Here is a 20,757-nt window from a genome sequence, read left to right as displayed (position 1 = left end):
CGGGAGCAGCCGAAAGAAGAAGATATATATATATATATATATATATATATATATATATATATATATATATATATATATATATATATATATATATATTTTTTTTTTATGAATTCTGGCCCGCCTGGCGTGCGATCGGCCGCGTACCTCTAATGGCAGCCGCGTCGCCCACCGGACGGACAATTCAGTCGTGACCCTCCTGGAACTACCGCCAGGAGCCAATCACGGGTGGGGGTTTAACCTCACCACAACCCAGTCCACATTCTACCCACGCGAAATAGGGTGAATCGCCGAATGTCGATATACCTAAATACCCGCGCGGGTAACCTACCGAGGGGTTGCACCATGCCGCAGGTCGGCTTAGGACAAGAACCGCTTAAGTAGTTCGTTCCGTGCTACAGGGATAACCGAGTGGTGTTATCGCCGACCTCGACGGTTCAGATTATTTATCGTGTGTTTAAAACCCACTACCAATCATTCCACGATTCAAGATGGCACTTTCAAAAGAGGGGTAGGACGCAATGAACGGGAAACATTTCACAAGCACATTTCTTACACATACAACACAAACAAGCAAGGGCAGTCATGGAATATATACAGCAAGAAATGAAAGACGTTGCGACCGACTATAGCATTAAATGTACAGGCACTTAAACAGGTCTACTTCACGGACTGGCGCCACAAACACACATACAAAAGCCCAAAGAAAAGAAAACCTCCCTTCTGTGGCCGGTGAACCCTCTCCGGCACTCTCCTCGTCCGCACGCGCAGGTCCACCACAAACCGCCTACGGCGCCTCCTGTCCGCGTCTCCGAGGCGTCGCCCGGACTCGCCACCGGCCCGCGCCTTCAACGACAGGTCGCTCAACGCCAAGACGAGAGGGAGGGAGAGAGAGCTCGACCTCGACCACCAAGAGAGAGCAAGCTCGACCCTGACGTCCAAGAGAGAGCGAGCCCCACGTGCGGTCCACCTTATATAACGCGGGGCTCCGCCCTTCGCTCCTCCCCGTTTTCGGCTCCACCTCCCTTTGAGAAGGTTCCCGAAAAGGGGCATTCCCTCACCCCAACCGCCTCACGCTGTGCATCCACCAATCGGCGGCGAGCTGCCCTCCCCCTTTCCTTCACACCAAGTGCGGGGAAAATAGGCGGGACAAAACCCCACAGGCCTCACAAGAGCATTTGTTCTGCCAATCCTCCTCGGACGGTTTCTGACGCGGAAACCGTCTTACCGTGGTCCGCAGAGGATGGCGTTCGTAAGCGGGCGCAGTGGCAAAGATGGTAGTGATTGTTGTGGGGGTGGTGTGAGCGTGGTGGGCGTTGTGGCATAGTTGGTGGCGTTTGTTGTTTGCGTGGAGGTTTGTTGCAATGGTGGCTCAAAATAACAATAGATAAAGAAAAACGGCTATCTCAAAGAGTCGCAGCCCGGTGAACATGAAGAATACCCTTTAAACAATGGTGGGGACCTATCTGCACATAAACTTAGCGTCATAACTGATCTTTGGACCCTTTATGGTGCATTGCGAATTTCCACAGCCGTAACAATATATATGCGGCACCTTGCTCAGAGTGGAAGCCAGGAAGAGAGACCGTTATGGGAACGAAGTCTGAGGGCAGAGGGCGACAAGGAACCTGTGTGTAAAGTTTCCGGTTCGACCTGAAAATGGAGACATGGGATGAGAAAAAAATTGTCATGGGGGTAAGGTCACAGATCAAAATCCTGAAGTGAACTAGAACGGCACTCGTAGAGCCCATAGTCTTACCTCGCGCATTCATTCTGAACATAAATACCATTGTCAACTGAACACGCTACTATTATTGGACACTGCTATTATGGCCCATATACCGGTATCATCCATGCACCCTATTATGTCACGTAGTTTCTTGGCATGGGTTATGAACGTCATAAAGTTAATTCTTCACTCACGGTAATATATAAATTTTCAGAGAAGAACTTCAATTCAACCAATTATGGCTGGAATAGCACTTCTCCAATGACATCATTGTCATCACCCTATTGTTATACCCCATGGGGAGTTGATGACATGACAAGTTTCAATTTTTTCTTTTCTTTTTTCATTGAGCAATTTTGGAGAAAATGATGTCCAAATTTTTTCCTTTAATCCAATATGGCTGCCATACCATGAAATCTATGATGTTAAAATGAGGCATAGTGACATTAAATGAAGAGCGTTTCACATTTGCAGAGCATAACTATAAAATGCTCAATCACCAAAGGTCATAAACTTTCAAACTTGACTCTAAAATCTGGTGGTGCCTTGATAAACGTATCTGGAGTCTGCTCCCACAACATCCCAACCCTCAATTTAAATGGCACCACAGCCGATTCCACTCGTGAAAATGTCAAAAGCCTCAATTCTGTGTTTCCTCCAAATCTTGTATGCATGGTGTTGGTTTCATGGAAAAGGGTGGCGGGCTTTGGATCACAGGGTCCTGAGTTCAAATCCCACTCAGCTGATGAATTAATACCAGGTGGGGTTAACTCGGCCTGTTCATCCTTCCGAGGTCGGCAAAATGAGTGCCAGCATGCTGGTATACTGTGTCGGAGTGACGAGGACTGCCATGCTTGCATTTCCAGGATGGCTTCTGATGACGACCCACAGAAGATTCCAGAAGAACAGCTGAGCTCAGGAAGTTTGAATGTTTGAATCCGGCCAAAAAGAAACCAATTAGAGCCAAAATTATTGGTGAAATATCATTTAACTTTAGGAAAAGGGGTGCGGTAGCACGGTAATTTACCACCTTGAGCCATAAAGCAGTATTTGGTGCTTTGTGGTGCTTCTCCCCCAAAACATCATGATACTGTACAGAGGGTAATTAATTCTATGTACTGTAAGTTGCAGAATTGTACTGTACAACATCGTGCCGTAAAGCATTCTTTGGTACTTTGTGCTATTCTTTTCGTACTTTTTTGGCAAAAAATGGAGGTTACGATTCAGGAATTTTCTTTCTCTGACCAAAAGTAATCTAAAAATGTTTAAAAGTAGTTGCATCTTTTTTTTCACCAAATTTTGGCAAAGGTGTACGTACTACCCCTTTCAGTTTTGGTCATTTTTGGTGAAAAATAGGTTTTGAAATAATTTACATCACCGGATTCGGAGCAATGAGCTGAGCTCAGGAAGGGGTTGCATGTTTGAATCCGGCCAAAACACAGGCTAATCGCAGAAACCCATCCAGGATTGTGCCCAATAGCCAAGGAGATTGCTTAAGCAGCAACAACACTCTGTATAGAGTATGGTCCCAATCTCCTCTACTCCTCCAACTCTTGTGTCCCCCTTGTTCTTTGTACCCACCCGATTCAGTCACACTAAAATTATTCAGTAAATTATGGCCAGATTTATCATAATGCTCATTTCTTAATTTTAACACTCTGTGGCATTGTGGTTAGAGTGTCCACTCTGAGTATGGGAGGTCTGCCATTCCACTCTGACCCTGGCTGAAACTAACAACACCAACAACAACAAAATGGTATGAACTGCTTCCTTGCACAACCATCAGTTTGGATTCCATCTTGATCACTGAAACATGGCCATGCTGCTTTTTCTGAGCAATGCTTGGAAGCCCCAAATCTCCAAGAGGTCCGAACAGTCTTCCTCGACATAGTTTGGGCATTCGACAGTAGTCTTCTCAGCTTATCAGACTCACTCCCTGTGGTAAAGATCTTCATACCTGACCAATAACTTCCTTTACTTGCACTGTCAATGCATTGCTATCAGTGAAACCCTCTCCTCTCCTTTCCCTTGATGTCTGGTATGCGAAGGCATTGTCTTGACCCCAATCTTGTTCCTCATTTATCTGAATGACCTTTCCGATCCTCTGGAAAACCCTCTCCTCCTTTTTGCAGACTCCTCCACATTGTGCCGTATAGTACCGCATCCCTTGACGGGCAAAGAGCAGCTGCGTCAGTTGATGCTGAACTGGAATTGATGAAATGCCGATACAACACATGTAACATCTTTCAATCCTGCAAAATCCAATGGCTTACTTTTTAGCTCTGTAAATATTGCCAAATGAACTCAACTATCGATTTCCATGATCAGCCACGAAGTGAACATTCAGTCTCTTGAACGTCTCGACCTCACCATTAGCTATGACCTTTCCTGTGCTGACCAGATATCAAAGTTGGCCTCCAAAGCCATCCGCAGATGACTGGGCACCCTTAGTCATTCCCAAGTCTTTCCTTGGGGGGGGGGGGGAAGACAACCCAGAGCTACTCAGAACTTACAAGGTAACTGCCCATAGCTCCATGCAGTACTGCCCTTCACTGTGGTCTGGTGCCCCTGCATCACAACTGTGTCTCCTGGAGTTCTCAACATATTGGCAACTTCCACAATGATGCTGAAAGCACAAATAAGGCTGATTACTCTTACATCGGAAACAAGTCTGTTTTCTTTTTACTGCAACCCCTCCGGTCAGGCTCCCTCTGCTCTCTCTGTCCTCCAACCCTTCAAAGAAACTTAATGAAGCACATGTTCTTCCAGTAACCCCATCATGGTTAAACTCTCCAAAACACAGGCTAATTGCACACCTCCTCTTCTTTTCTTCCATTTGAGGAACTGCTTTCCAGAGGTTATTCAATAATATTCTTCAAACAGGCAACGCACCACCATTTAATGTCATCCACCATACCTACCCACAATCCTTTCTACCCTCTACTTCCAATTAACCCAACCCTCCTCTTTTCCTGTTCATTCTTTTCGCTTTGTTTGCCAAACTGTGACCCCACCCCCCTTTTGCTCCACTGTCAGCAAGATGCCTTTTTTACCATTACCTTGCATTCTCTTGGCCCTCAACCTCACATAAAAAGTGTAGAAAAATGGATCAACATTGTGTAGGAGGTAAATAATGTAAAAATAAAAAGGGCCACAAACCAGAGAAAGACTCCAACCTCATCCACATGTGCAGTAGCCAGGAAGTCTCCAGTCGGAGAAAAACTGAGTGCGACCACAGCACTCGGTACCAAAAAGCAATCCATGAGACTGAGAAAGCAGTACCACATTACTCAGATGGCTCTTATGTGCTTAATCAACTGAATTTTATATAAATTTATCATCGTTTGACCTCCTTCACCATCACAGGAAAAGCAATTCCGTTGATGCTTTTCACTCCAATGAGGCAGGATGGAGACTCTGTCCCAATTCAGCTTCTACAATAATATTATTCATAATTACTCATTTTAACTTCTTTAAGTTTCAAGATGCACTTTTTCCAGCAAGCCCTCAACCCTCACACCTGCCAGACGGTACGTCCCAGGTGCGCACTGCACAGTCCATAGCTGCAGTCACAAACCACCGGCCATCGGGACTGAAATCCTTGAATTGACACAATAACAGGAAATAAATCATGGGAATGTGGTATGTTCAATACTATGGGTAAGTCTGCACAATAAACCCTTGAATATCGCACGGGTTTTGACCAATTGTGGGCAATCTCTTGTGGACCGATTTGGTTATCACGGGGTTTAATTTCGACCAATCGCGGATTTTGAGCTGAACTGTGACGGTTATCTTGCACATAATTAATAATGATGCTGAAAAAGATGGAGAAAAGCGATTGTTAACATTTTTGACTTTACGCATATAATTGTAAATTAACAGCACTGCTGCAGTGCAGGTGGTAAATGAGACATGCAGCACATAGAGTTCCGTACTAGACTAGAATTATTTCTCGAAAAGGGCCCTGTATAATGCTCTGGAAGCATTTTTTAGTAAAAGTTGGGAACATGACTTTTTAACATAATTAAGGTATGTTGAATTTGACGAGCCCTGTTCCCAAGCTGATTTGAGTTTTTTTTTTACCATCTAATTAGCATAAACAAAATGGCTGCCAAATTGACAATTTTGGGCACTTTCTTGGGACAGGCACTATTATACCAGCACAATGTTAATCTATTTTACCTGTGAACAACTGTTAAGTTGTTAAGGGCTTGTGTCGGCCTATACTAATGATTCATTCTTGTTTGCAGGCGACAATGGATCCCGTGATTAGCTTGAAGAGGCCGTCACCTGTAGACTACAGCCAGTGCATTTTCTGCCAAATGCATAAAGCCAGAAAAAACCTGAGTGAAGCAACTGAACATAGACTCACAACACTGAGGAATGCAGCCTGTAGCAGAAAGAAGCTGAGGGACTCCAAAAATATAGACTTAATTGATCGTCTTGAGAATGCATTAGATTCTGCCACAGCCGTATCTCTTGTGTGGCACAGAATGTGCTATGCCCACTTCACGGACAATAGTAAAATATAACGTCTTCAGAGGACTCAGACAGAGTATTCAACAGAGGGAGCAGGTTGCAGTTCAGGTTTTCCAGGTGGTAACAGGTGGTCATTGCAAAAAGGTGTGCAGCCAGTCAACTGGAGCTTTTGCATTTTCTGTCAAACTGCAAATAAGAAGACACGACTGATCGCCGTCGTGACTAAGCAAATGAGTGATCAAATAATTCAAGCCTCACATCTTGACTACAAAGTTGGCCTTCGACTGGCAGGAGTGATTGACCTAATTGCAGCTGAAGCCAAATATCATCTGCCTTGTCTTAGCGCATTGAACAGGTCTACCTCCAAAACAAAGCAGGAGTCAGCAAATACAGACTTTGCTATGATATGGCTTTGCCAAGAGCTCCATCAATCAGCTGAGAAAGGACATGTGATTCTTCTGGATGATGTATGGGAAAGGTATAAGGAGATGGCTGAGGAATCTTCAACCATGATTCAGCCGTCCTATCAAAGCAGAAGGGGAACATTCAAGGAAAAGTTGCAGTCACTTGGGGACATTTTCAATTTCTTTCAACCTCTTGACAGTTGTATATCAGAATGAAAAACCGTATTGATTCCCACTAAGTACCAGCCAACAGCAGTTTTGCAGATTAAAGCAGACACAGAGGAGAGTGAGGAAAAGTTAACCTTTCCTAAGTATGAGCCCCAGGATGACATTTTCCTTTCACTTGTTCGTGTAGCTATGAAAGTCCGTGGAGACATGATGGAAACTCCAGGACACAAAGGGTTCTCTGTCAGTGGAGAAGATGCATTGCATGCATCTTATATATCTATAGCATGCATTCCCGAGAGTTTATATATGCTACTGAGACTGATCGTCGGTGGCCAGGCATCCCTTGAAGATGATAGCCCTGGGAACAATGAAGAACATGTCTGGAGCAGAGTTCTGAGTGTGGCACAAGATTTTATCTACTGCGTCATTGGTGGCAAAAAATGGACTCCAAAAATGTTCGTCTTGCAAGTACCCCATCAAGCTACGCAATCAAAAGACCTCGTACGATTGTTCAACAAGGCAGGGCATTGCCTGAGTTACGAACAGGTGTTGCAAGTCAACACTTCCTTGGCTGAGAGCACTCTCAAATCATTGGACAAAGCAACTGGTGCAATCATTCCACCAAATAAATTCATCCACTACACCTGTGATAACATTGACATCCTTGATGAAACACTTGAATGAAAGAATACCTACCATGCAACTCAAATGGCAGCATGGCAACGAGGCCAAACAACTGATGCTTCTCTTAAAAATCTCGAGCTATCCACAAGACATACTTTGATTGTGCCAAATGGCCTGGAGGAGCTGCATCCTGTCAGTACAACTCGTGGAAAATGCAAGCCAGTATTCACAGAGCCTGTCGACGAAGCCTGCTTCAGCAAATTTGAGGAGGACAATGAGTATGCAAGACAAGCAAAAGCTACAGACCTAGATTTCTTCTTGCGCCATCAAAATTCAGAGATAAAACCTTCTTGGACACTATTCAATCAGTCATTTCCATCAGAGGAACCAGAACAGACAGCAGTAGGATATTTTTCTATAATCCTTGCTCCTGCTCATGAGTTGGATACTTTGAATACTGCTGTGAAGAGATGCATGGCAATATCTTCACATTTTGGACAGGAACATACAGTCCTCACAGTCGACCAAGCGCTGTACTGCAGACTTGTGGAGCTAAAGTGGGCCGTTCCAGAATACCAGGATAAGTTAATACCTCGCCTAGGTGGCCTTCACGTATCGATGAACTTCCTCAAGGCCATAGGAGATCATATGAATGGTTCCTGACAAGCTGAAGTGTGGGTGGAGAGTGGTCTGCTTGGGCAAGGCACTGTAGAACTTGTTCTGGCAGGAAAGGTATACAACAAAGCTGAGGGCACACAAACTGACTTTGCAAGCTCTGTGGCGTCTCCTGATGCCAAGCCTTCTCTCCTTTGTTGCAGAGGCGGACGAGGACTGCCATGCTTGCATTTCCAGGATGGCTTCTGATGAGGACCCTCAAAAGATTCCAGAACTGATAACATTTCTGGATCAGGAAAAGTTCAGGAAGATCAGATCAGGATAAAAAAAAGATCAGGAAAAGATCAGAATTTGTTCACTTAGCAGCATGATAGAACTTTGTTTAGTTTTTATGATTACAGACAAGCAACTTTAACTTCTACATTTTATTGATAAACATCAGTAATCATGTAAACATTAATCAAAATGCTTCAAATATGTCTTAATCATTTTTCTTGACCCTCAAAACGTATGTCGAGACATCTCATTTGTCAGGTTTGCATGCATAGTAACAAAGTTACAGCAGAAAATAGATTTTTTGGTAATGGCAGTAGCTAATTAGCATAATAATAGATTTTTGGCATGTTACGAATTTTATTAGCCTGTAGCTTTGATCTATTGCTCAAGGGACATTTCTAAGATGCGTACATGTGAACAATGTGCATTTATTTAAATGTTATAGTAGTGCTTGTCCCAAGAAAGTGCCCAAAATTGTCAATTTGGCAGCCATTTTGTTTATGCTAATTAGATGGTCAAAAACTCAATTCAGCTTGGGAACAGGGCTAGTCGAATTCAGCATACCTTAATTATGTTAAAAAAGTCATGTTCCCAACTTTTACTAAAAAATGCTTCTCTGATGCACATTTCTCAGAAATACGTCGTCTATACCTATCTCAATGTCAACCCGACATTCGGTAGAATTGTAATAAATTGCTTTATTTTCGGTTATTGCCCTTAACAATTTTTAAGCATGGCTCTCAAGAGGAAAGCTGTTGCTCGTGGTGAACCAAGTGCAAAAAAACAGTCGAGGAAAGTGACGTCTAACTCAAAAAGTGGAGGTTTTGGATGAGCTTGGCGGAGGTGAGAGTGCGTTTATTTTATTTATTTGATGGTGGTAAGAGCTGCAGAACAATTTAGAAAATAAAACACATCGACAGATTACAAAGCAAAAATATTCCAGAGATTACGGTAATAGGAGAGGAATGGTGAGGGCTTTGGGGCTGGCAGGATGGGCTAGAGGTACGCATACCCACCTCCAAGCTGTCTAGCCCAAGTTTGAATCCTGATCCAGCTCTAAACTGTCATCCTGGTATTTCGCAGGCAGGGTAATTGATTTATCATTGTGTGTGCTGTTCCTCAGATGGATGTTGAACTGGGCATCCCATCTGCCGGCATGAGTTGGTGGACGTTTGAGACCCTTGCGGTGTCCTTTGTGAAGAGCAGACGAGTTATCGCCGGCACTATGAACAAATTCCAAATTTCTGCCCTAACTACGACTGCGCAGGCAATGCCAAACCACCTCATACAAACCTTGCTCAGGAAGCTGCGTTCGCAGCACTGATGCTTTATGAAGAGTATGGTACATCAGAGAGAGGGGGAGAGATTGGGGCTCCAGACAAATTACAGAAGAGGAGGGCAACATTTAATCTGCTTCAACACAGCAGGAGACTTCATTGTGAAGTCGATTCATATTTATTTTACATGTTTATTTCAATGGTGATTTGTATTTTGGCTGTTGCCCACCTCTCTTGATATTTTCTCAAAGCCCAAGAACCTATCCCCCTTATTACCAAACAAAATTTGTTTTAACTATCATGGCATTTTTCAGGAACGTAACCCCTGTGATATTTAAGGGTTTATTGTATATGAATAAAAAAAAAAAGTCGGTATTAAATTTTATTTTTAACTGCAAGAGATGGAATGATATGGATTTTAGTTCAGTTGGAGATTGGGTGATGATTTGGGGGGGGGGGGGGGTGAGCATCTGAATAAAAGATAAATACTTTTGTTTCACGAGAAGAATATTTAACATTAAATTGCTGTTGTGCTTGAGAAATTTAAAATATTGTGCAACACCTACAGTTTGCGCCACTACGCAAATAAGTGAACCATTGCAAATTTACAAAACTCAGTTGTGATTCCCCCAAAAAAGCGTTATTACACCCAGTGCCACTTTTTTCCAATAACACAGCAGTTACTATACTTGATGTGTGAATCGACCACACGGTGCTACTTGAGGGTGTCCTAAGCCTCCAACGAAACCTGTGCCTTCCCGAAGTGCGAAACCTTCAGAATGGCTTGCCAAGTTTTACATTGAACACTTTATGGTAAGATTTAGCAAACACAGCATTAACAAAGTTCCATGATGCTAATAGGTTTCCATTAAACAAAAGATAAAAAGGAAAACTTCATTGTGTTGCTCATTCAACCACAGGTAATACAATGAATCAGAATTTTGGGACCATCGTTTCTTTCGTCGATAATTCCTTTTTAAAAATAATGTGAACTAAAAATAACATGGTAGCTTACCGAGGCAGTGAGAGGAGCAGAGTGACCAGAAAAACGTCTGACCACATTTCTCAGTGTCACATCTACAACCACTGCTGAGAAATCATCACAGCGGACAGCACACAAGCCACTGGGGAAGAAAAAGGGAATGTTTAAGCACGAGGAACAAGAAAGAGCAATCAGAGATTGGAGAGCCTCACCAAAATTGGTTTGGTGTGGAAAATAGAATGTGTAATACTGGCTACCACCAGGTGGCATTTATGTCCTATGTTAGCACATTATGTGTGGACACATAAACAAATGGACAGAGGACCCAAATGCAATCCACTCTCCTCTGGTGAGGGTAAAAATGTTGTGGGCAGTGAAGAGAAAGCATGGGTCATAAAAAAAAATATATATATATATCAAGCTCCCTGGTGGTTGAGTTAAAACTCACCTGTCACGATGGAGGGAAAGGCCAGAAGGTGAAGCACCAAGATTCAAGTTGCCAATAAGTGTTCGAGCTTTGAACCTCCAAAATTTCATCCCATTCTCACCAACCTTCGCTGTACCTCCAACTGTGACCACTACTTGGTTCAGAGCATCGATTGCCACACCACGTATTGGGCCATCATGAGCTGGGATGGAAAGGAAACATTTTGATATTTGCAGAAATTTGATGAAGACAAAGTGTTGAACATCATAGGCATTAACCTTCAGCAAGTTTTGGCTTACACATGCAAGCATGGAAACGGCTGTAAAACGATAATGATGATGCTGAAGAAGAGTGTCTGCATTTCCTTTTACTACTGTCTCTGAAAAAGGCATGCATGACCCAACCTCTTTCCACGTTATCTTTTCAGTCATCTGACCAATTGCATCCCGTTCAGGCCATATAATGTTCATCTAAAACCAGTAACGGAAAGCTCTGCTTTGCAATCTTCTCCTCTCACAAATTACTCTGTGAAGTCAAATCATATCTTGCAAATATTGTTTATAACATGTTCAATGTCTACTTGTTACTGGCTGCTTGACGATGCATACTTAGACATTCAACCTTCTGCAATTAAGCTCTTTTGCAAATATATTTCTGTAGAGAATTATTATTATTTTTGACAGACCGAATTTGGATTCCGATCCCAAAGGTTATAGTCTTGATTTGTCACCCAAGTCATCTGCAAAGGGAATCATATACCTGCGTTGGATCCATATGAGCCCCGGTGGATTCCAGACTGAAGATTGTACACGTCAACTTGACCACAAGACAAGCCGACAACGACAAAGTTTGCACAACTGCTCACAGCCACTGCCTGCAATAAAAGTAGCATGATTAAACCACAACTATAGCTTTGGCTTTATTCTTGAGATGAGATCAAGCTAGGTTTGTGCAAAGATTTAAAGAAAAAAAAATGACAATATTATACATGAGAACCACATGTTCTGATTTTAACCATTTTAGCACCATGTTGTAGATGATGGACAGACCGTGGCAGTGGCACGCTGTGTGAGGTTGGGTGGTTTCAATCGTTGTTCCTGCTGGGTGCTACGACGCACAGACCAGGTGCTAACGATAACGCGATCTTTATGGCAAGCCACGACGCCAGCCCAATCTCGCTCACGGCTTGGCTCTGTCATAGCAGGCAAAACCAGAAGAGAAATGAGGTTGAAAAAGAAAACAAACAAAAAAAGAAATCATTGGGCTTGAATGGAACTTCAAAGTGAGTGGAAGTGGAATGCTCCGAGTCTGGGAGGTCAGCGGTTCGAACCCAACCAAATAGTAATGCCAAATAGTTTTAAAATGGTACAGCTGCTTCCTTGCTCGATGTTCAGCACTTAAAAGGACAGAACACGGACAAACAACCTAAGATTGGTAATAATAGTGCAGGTTTTGATGGGCTGAATGGCCTCTTCCTGTGTTGAAGTTCTTTGTAAGAGAACAAACACATATATCTTATATATACTGTAATCTATGCCAGTCTGTCTGTCGATCTGTCCGTTTGGGGAGGGCTTCAAAATTGAATTGCCACCATTTTGTTCGCTCTGTATAGCCCTCTTTGTAATGCTCACACTTTCTCAGCTATATCTCAACTCTAATTCGATTTCATTTTTTGTAGTCGCTAAGATGGTGTAAGTTTTGGATGCAAAAAAAAAAAAGAAGAAAAAAAAAAGAAATAAAAGAAGACGATTCGCGTTTTTAGACAAAAATGCATTATAAGTGAAATTAAGGCCTGTATAATAAATATAAAGTCTGTTCAGACTCCCTCATGGCTATATCTTATCTCTAATTCACCTTCTGATTTCATTTTTTGTAGTCAAGATGGTTCAAGTTTCAGTTGCATCAAAAAGGTGAGAAAATAGGATGAACATTAGCGTTTGTACACAATACATACTAATAGCCATTTTCGATGTATCTGGTCCGATGCGATGTGGGGGGGGGGGGAGTTGTCATTAAGTTACCTTTTTAAGAAACAAAGGTATATTTTGACTACAACTCAGGCAAAGAAAACGGAGTAATGATTGCCAGCGATCGCAGCAGCGGTCTATGATACACCGCCAAAAGAAGGTACGTTTTCATAATGCATAGGAAAGAAAATTGTGGTCTTAAAGAACAACAAAAATAAAATAAACGTCGTTTTCACATGACTTTTCAAGGCTCAATTGTGTGCAACTACAGGATTAATAAATAAACTATTTCACATGTGCATGCACATGTAATTCACATATACTACATGAAATGAATAAACATTAAAAGGGAAATTCTCGAGTTTTTTTTTAAGTTCATAATGTACAAATTACTTGCGTGGATCGGCTCGCGACGCCCGCCTCTCCACACATTGTTGCAGAGATTGATGTCATATATTTGCTGTGTTGGCATGATTTACAACAATCATCATTCAAATATTTTTTCTACAAATTTAATTGTAATATATATATATATATATATATATATATATATTTGAAATTTAATTTGTGATTTAAGAAGATCCAAGTGGTCTTAATAGTCAAGGATGTAAGCTGTCTAATCTGTCTGTAGGGAAGAAGGGGTCTAAATTGTGTCAAGGTCAAAGGGGTCTGAAGGATCTTTTGGGTCTTCAGGGTGATTTGAGTCCATCAAGGTCTCTGGAGATGGACTTGTGGCCTTGAGATTATCCATGCTTGGCTACAAATCTTGTTTCTGACCTCCTCGGCCAATTCTCTGCTTTTTTTTTTTCTTTTCTCCCATGCTCATTGCGGTACACACAGACACAAAACAGAATGAGTTCTTTTCTCGATTCAAATTGGTTGAATGAGTGATTTTTATAAGGCAGGCACCTGAAACTCACCACAGGTGAGTTTAATTTCAAAGTAAAGGAGAATCACCTGTTTGAAATCTAATTATTTCTAACGACTTATAAAAGGTGCCAATATTACTATCTGGGTCATTTTAGGATTTCTGTGTGGAATAAGCGAAGATTTACTAATTTTTTCAGCTATTTTTGTTTTGTTCCGCTGAAAAACAAGGAAATACATATGTGGATACCAAAATATTTTTTAATTTCAACAATTTTCTGGAAGAAATGGTGCATTATTTGAAAAAAAGTGCAAGGGTGCCAATATTTTTGGCCACAACAGTAAGAAATGTCACAGGCCTTGTGAATATGGGGTGTGGAAAGCAGCGATCAAGGCTGCGGTCTGTTGTTTATACACTGCCCCAGTAACTATGTGCCATTCTCTCAAGCAGGGCATTTACAGAGGACGTTATGCAGGTCTTTACTATTATTACCTCCGCCACTGAAGGTGGAAGGTGGTTGTGTTTTCACTCCTTTGTTTGTGTGCAGGATATCTCAAAGAGTTGGACAGATTCGGACAAAATTGGTGGACACGTTGGGTGTGTGACAAGGACAAATTGATTCGATTTTGGTGAAGATCGAAAATGGATCTGGATATGAGAATTATTTTATTTTTAAAGTGATTCTTCACCATTTGAGAGTTAGGGCCAAAAACAATATATCGCATATTTCAAAAATGTATTGGGCCCGATATGTTCTCATGGATCAGGCAGTGCATGGCGGAGGTATGTGTTCTTCAGAGTACACTTCCAGTTTTCTCTGAAACAACTCGATAATGGACCACAAAACCTATTTCTTTGTTCAAGGACTTCTGGGAATCTCACGACGTTGTGAAAGAAAACGTTATCATTTTATTTTTAACGATGTGTGTGTGTGTGTATATATATATATATATATATATATATATATATATATATATATATATATATATATATATATATATATATATATATATATATATATATATATATATATATATATATATATATATGCATCAGAGAGAATATAATGGGTTTTGGGTCATTTATGATAATATAAAATACTGTACAGCTAAACTGAGGAAAAAGGTAAAAGTCAACTCAACATGTGGGTTGCGAATCAATTTGGGCCATGCACATGCTTTTTGTGCTCCTCCTCTCACCACACCCCCCACCCTCCCCCCCAACCTCCTTAAACTGACCCACCTGCTGCAATAAAGGTGATTGGAGGTGCTTCACAGTTTTCACTATCCAAGTTATTCCGATTCCACCCTGAGAACAAAAAAGAAAAACCCATTGGGTTCTAAAATCATTACAACACCCTGGCAAAAATAAGGAAAACAACTTATGATGCCAATGGAAAGTGCAACAGCTTCAATAAAAACAATAAAATTTTAAATCAACTAAAATAAAGTGTCCCACAGTGGGAGAAATTTTATTCATTTTTATCAATCTCACAAGCTACACTCAAAAATAAAATGTTTGGAAAAGAGGACTAAAATAATAATAATAAAAAAAATAAAGGGGAGAAAAACAAGAGAAAAAGCTCGGCCGCACACATACCTTGGCGTAATGTCTTATTGAACTTGTCGTGATCCGTTGATAAAAGTTGAAGGGATCCATCAAGACCTAAGGATACAATAAGTGGCTATACAAAGAGGTACAGTATTAACTCGTCCTCTCTACAGTGAACATCTGAATGACAGCACAGCCGACAGGACACAGATTATTTACGCTGACTGTGCCCACAAAACAACTTCACACAAATGACACGTTTTCATTTATCGTCGGTAAAGACAGACAATTTGAATTTACCCGCTGCCAGAATACCGCGTCCATCTGATCCATAATGGAGGAGACAGCTCGGCTGGGCCGCCAGGCCGCAACGGCTTGATAGCAGACGGCCCGTTCCTCCTGGACCATCAAATACCCAAACCTGTCACACAAACCTGTTAGTATATCAGCAATAACTCTATTAACACAACACATTTTGATAATATAGTAGTCCCAGTGCAACAAATGTAGTACAATGGAGAGTCATCATCACACCATTTGAAAGCCTTTATCCCTGAGCAGGGGTCAGCTTTTTGCGGGCTGCAATCATGGTACCCTTTCTTGTGGCAATGTTTTTATGGCCGGATGCCCTTCCTGACACCAACCCTTTAGTCACCTTTGACCCTGCAGGGATAATTACCAGTATACTGGTGCTCATTTTGCCGACCTTCGGAAGGATGACAGGCTGAGTCAACCCCCCTGATGCTAATTCAGTGGCCAGCGGGGCTCGAATTCAGGACCCCAAGGATCCCAAGCCACCGCCTTAACCACCGATCCACACCAGGCTCATCAGTACAATGCAGTGTAGTGCACAGCAATATATTTAGAATTGTACAAGAAGAGATCCAAACTTGATGCCAAGTTAGAGCATGATCTGTGAATTGAATAACCTCCCTGCAAATATCATGGAGGCATCTACAGTAGAAGCCTTTAAGATAAGGCTTGATAAGTATTGGTGGAGCCAACATCACTAGTATTTAGTGCATGAAAAAAATGTTTTTAATACTGCATCCAAATCAGGTCGTACTCAATCTACGTCACGAATACTGGGAAAACTACAGGAACACCGATGATCCATACACTGACGTGATGTGAATATAGTGGCTGTTGTAATATTAAAATATAAAAAATATTAAAAAATAAATGTTGTAATATAGTGGCATAACTAAATAGCACTTTGGTACAACAAACAAAAGGAAAAATAAAATAAAGTGTGAATAATTATTCATCACGAATGCGGTGCAGAATTAAACGATAACCTCCGCCACCGGAATAATAATTTTTCAATTTTTTTTTCCGGATATTACAATTTTTTTAAGTGATTCTTCATCATTGAAAGATGGGGGCCAAAACGGTACATTAGTACAAGCTTTCAAAAAGTTGTGGCCGGATGACGCCAACACTTGGTGGATGAGTTGGTTAGGTGACAAGAACAAGCTGAATTGGTGAAGGTCGAGATGCAGATCCGGCCCATCAATGCGATACAAAACGTAAACTGTTCAGCCTGGCGGAGGTATGCACTTTTCCGAGTGCCGTTCTAGTTTCAATTTGTGAAAGTTGAATGGAAAACGTGGTGTTGTCGTTGTTTAAAGGTTTACGCAATCTTAGGGACGATTATCATAACTAAGAACTCCTGTGTTACTGAATAAACATTCCTCATCCAAACATACAGGCAAAGCCTTGATGAAGTGGAATAAGCAAGTAAAGCCTTAAACTAATGTACTTTATCAGTCCAGGCAGCCAAAATGAGGCGAACTTCCCCTACAATCTCAACCTCTTGCACACGGTGAACAAGGTATGTGAAAGATTTCTTCAGTTATTTAGTATGCAGTCTGTGGCTGCTGGTTGCATCATTTCTGGAAGCACAGCTGTGGCGCTGATGCAGTGCCCGTTACCAGTAAGCTGGTATTCATTTTGCCAACCTCGGAAGGATGACAGGCTAAATCAACCCACCTGGTGTGATTTCAACAGCACGACAGGGGTTCAAACTCAAGACCCCAAGATCTTAAGCCAGCCACCTAAACCAATAAATCAGCATCGGGTTTATTATTTCTTCAGTCGCATGACAGTTTTTAGTTAATATAACAATTCCTAAGATTGGCCAAGTCTCTTCGTCACTATAATCATCCTGAAGATTTGGTCAAGTCTTTGGTTACTACAGTGCGTCTCAAAAGTAGTGCAGTGATCTGTCTGTAGGCTCGCTGCACATGAACAATTGAATTTTCATTCGTAAAGTACAGTTCAACAATTGCAGTACGTTCATGATCTGTCCATCTACTCGTAGTAAATATCCATGGTTTGAGCATCAATCTGAAAAAAAACAATAATCACTATTAGGCATTATCAGTTACAAAATATACAAATCAAAATCACTACACAACTTTTGGGACACCCTGTATAACCAACCATCCCTTAGATTGGGTAAGCCCCAGATTTTCAACATGATGCACATTGCACAGGGTGAAACCTCTAAATGAAAACAGCACAACTCTCAGCAATAATGGAATCTGGCTGAAAGGGTAGCCACAATGAATAGCAAAAACCTGTACGTTTAAGCTTTAGAGAGAGAGTAAATAAAAGGTACGTGCAAGGCACCTCCTGGTGGAGGCAAACTGGCACACAGGACAGGCTTGTTTGATGTGAGCAAGGATAAAGTTTTGGTCTGTGAAGGTACAGTATGCTTAAGGCAATATCAAATGTGTTATCTCATGCATGGCCAAGGCCTTGTTTATCATGCAAATGATTAAGGATCACAGCGATCTCACACCATGTGAGCCAGGGTGGTGATAAAGGGCTGCCATCATGTTACTCAATATGGTACCAGAGCATCCAGACAAACATTCAAAAGGTGTGATTATATTTAGCGCAGCATTGATCAAAAGGTGGTTAGCAACAAGGAATGCTTCTGTTTCACACTGTACAACTTGTACTGCAAGGACACCATCACAGCAGGCACACCTCATCCTGTGTGTCAAGTATGTGGAGTTGTTCATGCAAGTATCTTGCAGCAAACATGTAGAACAATGTATTTACACTACGTCATATGGAGTAGAATGCCAAGGTGTCGTTTAACAACGAGGCACATCTTTGCAAACCACAACATTAGGAGCATCGCAAGCCTGGTGTTGGCTTCGTGGTTAGGGTGGCGGCTTGGGATCCTCGGGTCCTGAGTTCAAGCCCCGTTGGCCACTGAATTAAAATACACCAGGAGGTTGACTCAGCCTGTCATCCTTCCGAGGTCAGCAAAAATGAGCACCAGTGTACTGGGAAGGGGGACACTGCATCAGCGGCATAGCCATGTCCCAACCAATGATGCAACACAGACAGAGACACAGAGACACAGAGAGACAGAGACACAGAGACACAGAGACACAGAGACACAGAGACACAGAGAGACAGAGACACAGAGAGACAGAGAGACAGAGAGACAGAGAGACAGAGAGACAGAGAGACAGAGAGACAGAGAGACAGAGAGACAGAGAGACAGAGAGACAGAGAGACAGAGAGACAGAGAGACAGAGAGACAGAGAGACAGAGAGACAGAGAGACAGAGAGACAGAGAGACAGAGAGACAGAGAGACAGAGAGACAGAGAGACAGAGAGACAGAGAGACAGAGAGACAGAGAGACAGAGAGACAGAGAGACAGAGAGACAGAGAGACAGAGAGAGAGAGAGAATACTTTTCTGCATGCTCATCTCATCCGTGCTCACCACCCGTGTTGTTGCAAGAATGTGATAGGGGATAAAGGGAGTAATATAGATCAGTTACGTCATTAAATATCTGTTTAGCATGGTACGGTATCTACATGGAAATGACAAGGAACATGTCAAAGGATGCATCGGAGCGATCATCATAATTCCTCTCCTCCTCTGTATGTGCCCAAGTCTCATTTTTCCCCACTTTCCTTCTTGAACCCTCCGATATGTTGTACATGTCATACATAACCAAAATGATGGCCCAGGCCTGCCAGTAAACATGCCCTACTTCATGGTATGACTGAGAACCCTCGCGACATGCTCCATGTGTGAAGGCTGCCATGGTTACACCAGCAGGAGTAGGCATGTTGCGATACGGTTTGGTCCGTGTGCAGGGACAATGAACGGGTGGTCACAGAGTGAGCGGCTGTGGTGCTGGGAACAAAAGGGAAGAGTTGTCATTGTGGACGGTGTTGGAGGTCTGCTTTGAGGAGTGGGGTTCTTGTGATTGGTGCGTCCTCAAGGTGCCGAGGTCCGTGGAGGCAAATAATTTGGACAGGTCTGAACCCCAAGGCTCGAGCGACTCCAAGCCAGCTCCAGTGTGAATTTTCTCATGTGTCCTGCCTTAACTATCTGTGGTACGAATGAGAAAAGGTCGTGGTTAAGCCAAACGAGATATTGTAGGCACATGGGTTGACAACTGCATAGAAACTGATGTTTATTTCTTCTTCTTCTCCTTCTCCTCCACCTCATTCTCCAAACCCATTTGTTATTCATTCATCAAAACCTTTTCTCACCATTTATGTATTGGTGGTGCATGGTTTGTTTCATTGGAATGATACAGCCCCAACATGAATAAGTCCATGGCCGTTGGGAAATGGCACCAAACTTCGTTAGGAGGTCAAATAAAACACGTGAAAGGGTTATTCACGGTTTGCTCGGCCCAAGTATTAACAAAAGAGGAACCTATCATCATGGCAGAATCTCGCTAAGAGTTTTCTGTGGGGTGGAAACCGAAGTAAAGACCTGTTTGGCTTTCACAGTGGATGGTGCAGTCTCTTTTGGCAGTCCGTCGCTAAAAGCGGATGGTGCGGGAGGTATATTTGACCACGTATAACCACCTGATAGTTCACCGTTACAGTATTTACACCGTGTCACATGGAGTAGAATGCAAAAGTGTGCTTTAATCTCTTGCCATGCCTAATTTTTTTTTTTAAAACAACAAAAAAAAAACCTTTTGAATCATAGAGGAGATAAACAACAGAGGGGAGCAAACTTGGTGATGGTAACCAAGGTGGGGGTTTCTGGAAGAACGATTTTGACCTAGAGAGCATGGGTAGGCGTCGGGAACAGAAGGCTAGTGCCACGAGGCGAAAAGTGAAGCTATAGAAAAATATTTCCACCAACCCACCTGCTGTGAGCAAGAAGCAGACTCTCGGCTTTGAGACTCTTGCCAGGATATGCCAATAATCTTAAAAGTTTTGGACTCAACTGCCTCCAGGACAGCAAGATGAGAAGCAGCTGCACCAGTGCAGAGTTTCTCCTAAAGAGTCATGTGACTTTGGACGAAAGCCTTGTACACCATTATCAGCTGCGTGTCCCACAAAATGTACTTTGGCTCTGCGATGATTATTAAGATGTTGGTCAGCCCGAGA

General features: G+C 42.3%; 1 protein-coding gene across 3 annotated transcripts in view; it reads right to left on the bottom strand.

The window, feature by feature from the left end:
- Positions 1–20,757, bottom strand: part of WDR36 (WD repeat domain 36) — a 60,552-nt gene that overhangs the window by 13,432 nt on the left and 26,363 nt on the right. For all 3 annotated transcript variants that reach the window (XM_085871378.1, XM_085871377.1, XM_085871379.1), the window contains exons 10-19: positions 15,668–15,788; positions 15,416–15,481; positions 15,059–15,124; positions 12,031–12,173; positions 11,741–11,855; positions 11,003–11,183; positions 10,588–10,696; positions 5,247–5,326; positions 4,886–4,993; positions 1,553–1,650 (exon numbers count right to left, since the gene is read on the bottom strand). In XM_085871378.1, coding sequence (XP_085727504.1) covers positions 1,553–1,650; positions 4,886–4,993; positions 5,247–5,326; positions 10,588–10,696; positions 11,003–11,183; positions 11,741–11,855; positions 12,031–12,173; positions 15,059–15,124; positions 15,416–15,481; positions 15,668–15,788 — 1,087 coding nt within the window. The remainder of the gene's footprint in view (positions 1–1,552; positions 1,651–4,885; positions 4,994–5,246; positions 5,327–10,587; positions 10,697–11,002; positions 11,184–11,740; positions 11,856–12,030; positions 12,174–15,058; positions 15,125–15,415; positions 15,482–15,667; positions 15,789–20,757) is intronic.

Source organism: Eptatretus burgeri, chromosome 2, assembly GCF_056783735.1.
Source record: "Eptatretus burgeri isolate ZD-2024b chromosome 2, Ebu_testis_v1, whole genome shotgun sequence".
Taxonomy (NCBI): Eukaryota; Metazoa; Chordata; class Myxini; order Myxiniformes; family Myxinidae; genus Eptatretus; species Eptatretus burgeri.
Note: the sequence above shows the minus strand (reverse complement) of the source record. Positions and strands in the feature narration are given on the sequence as shown.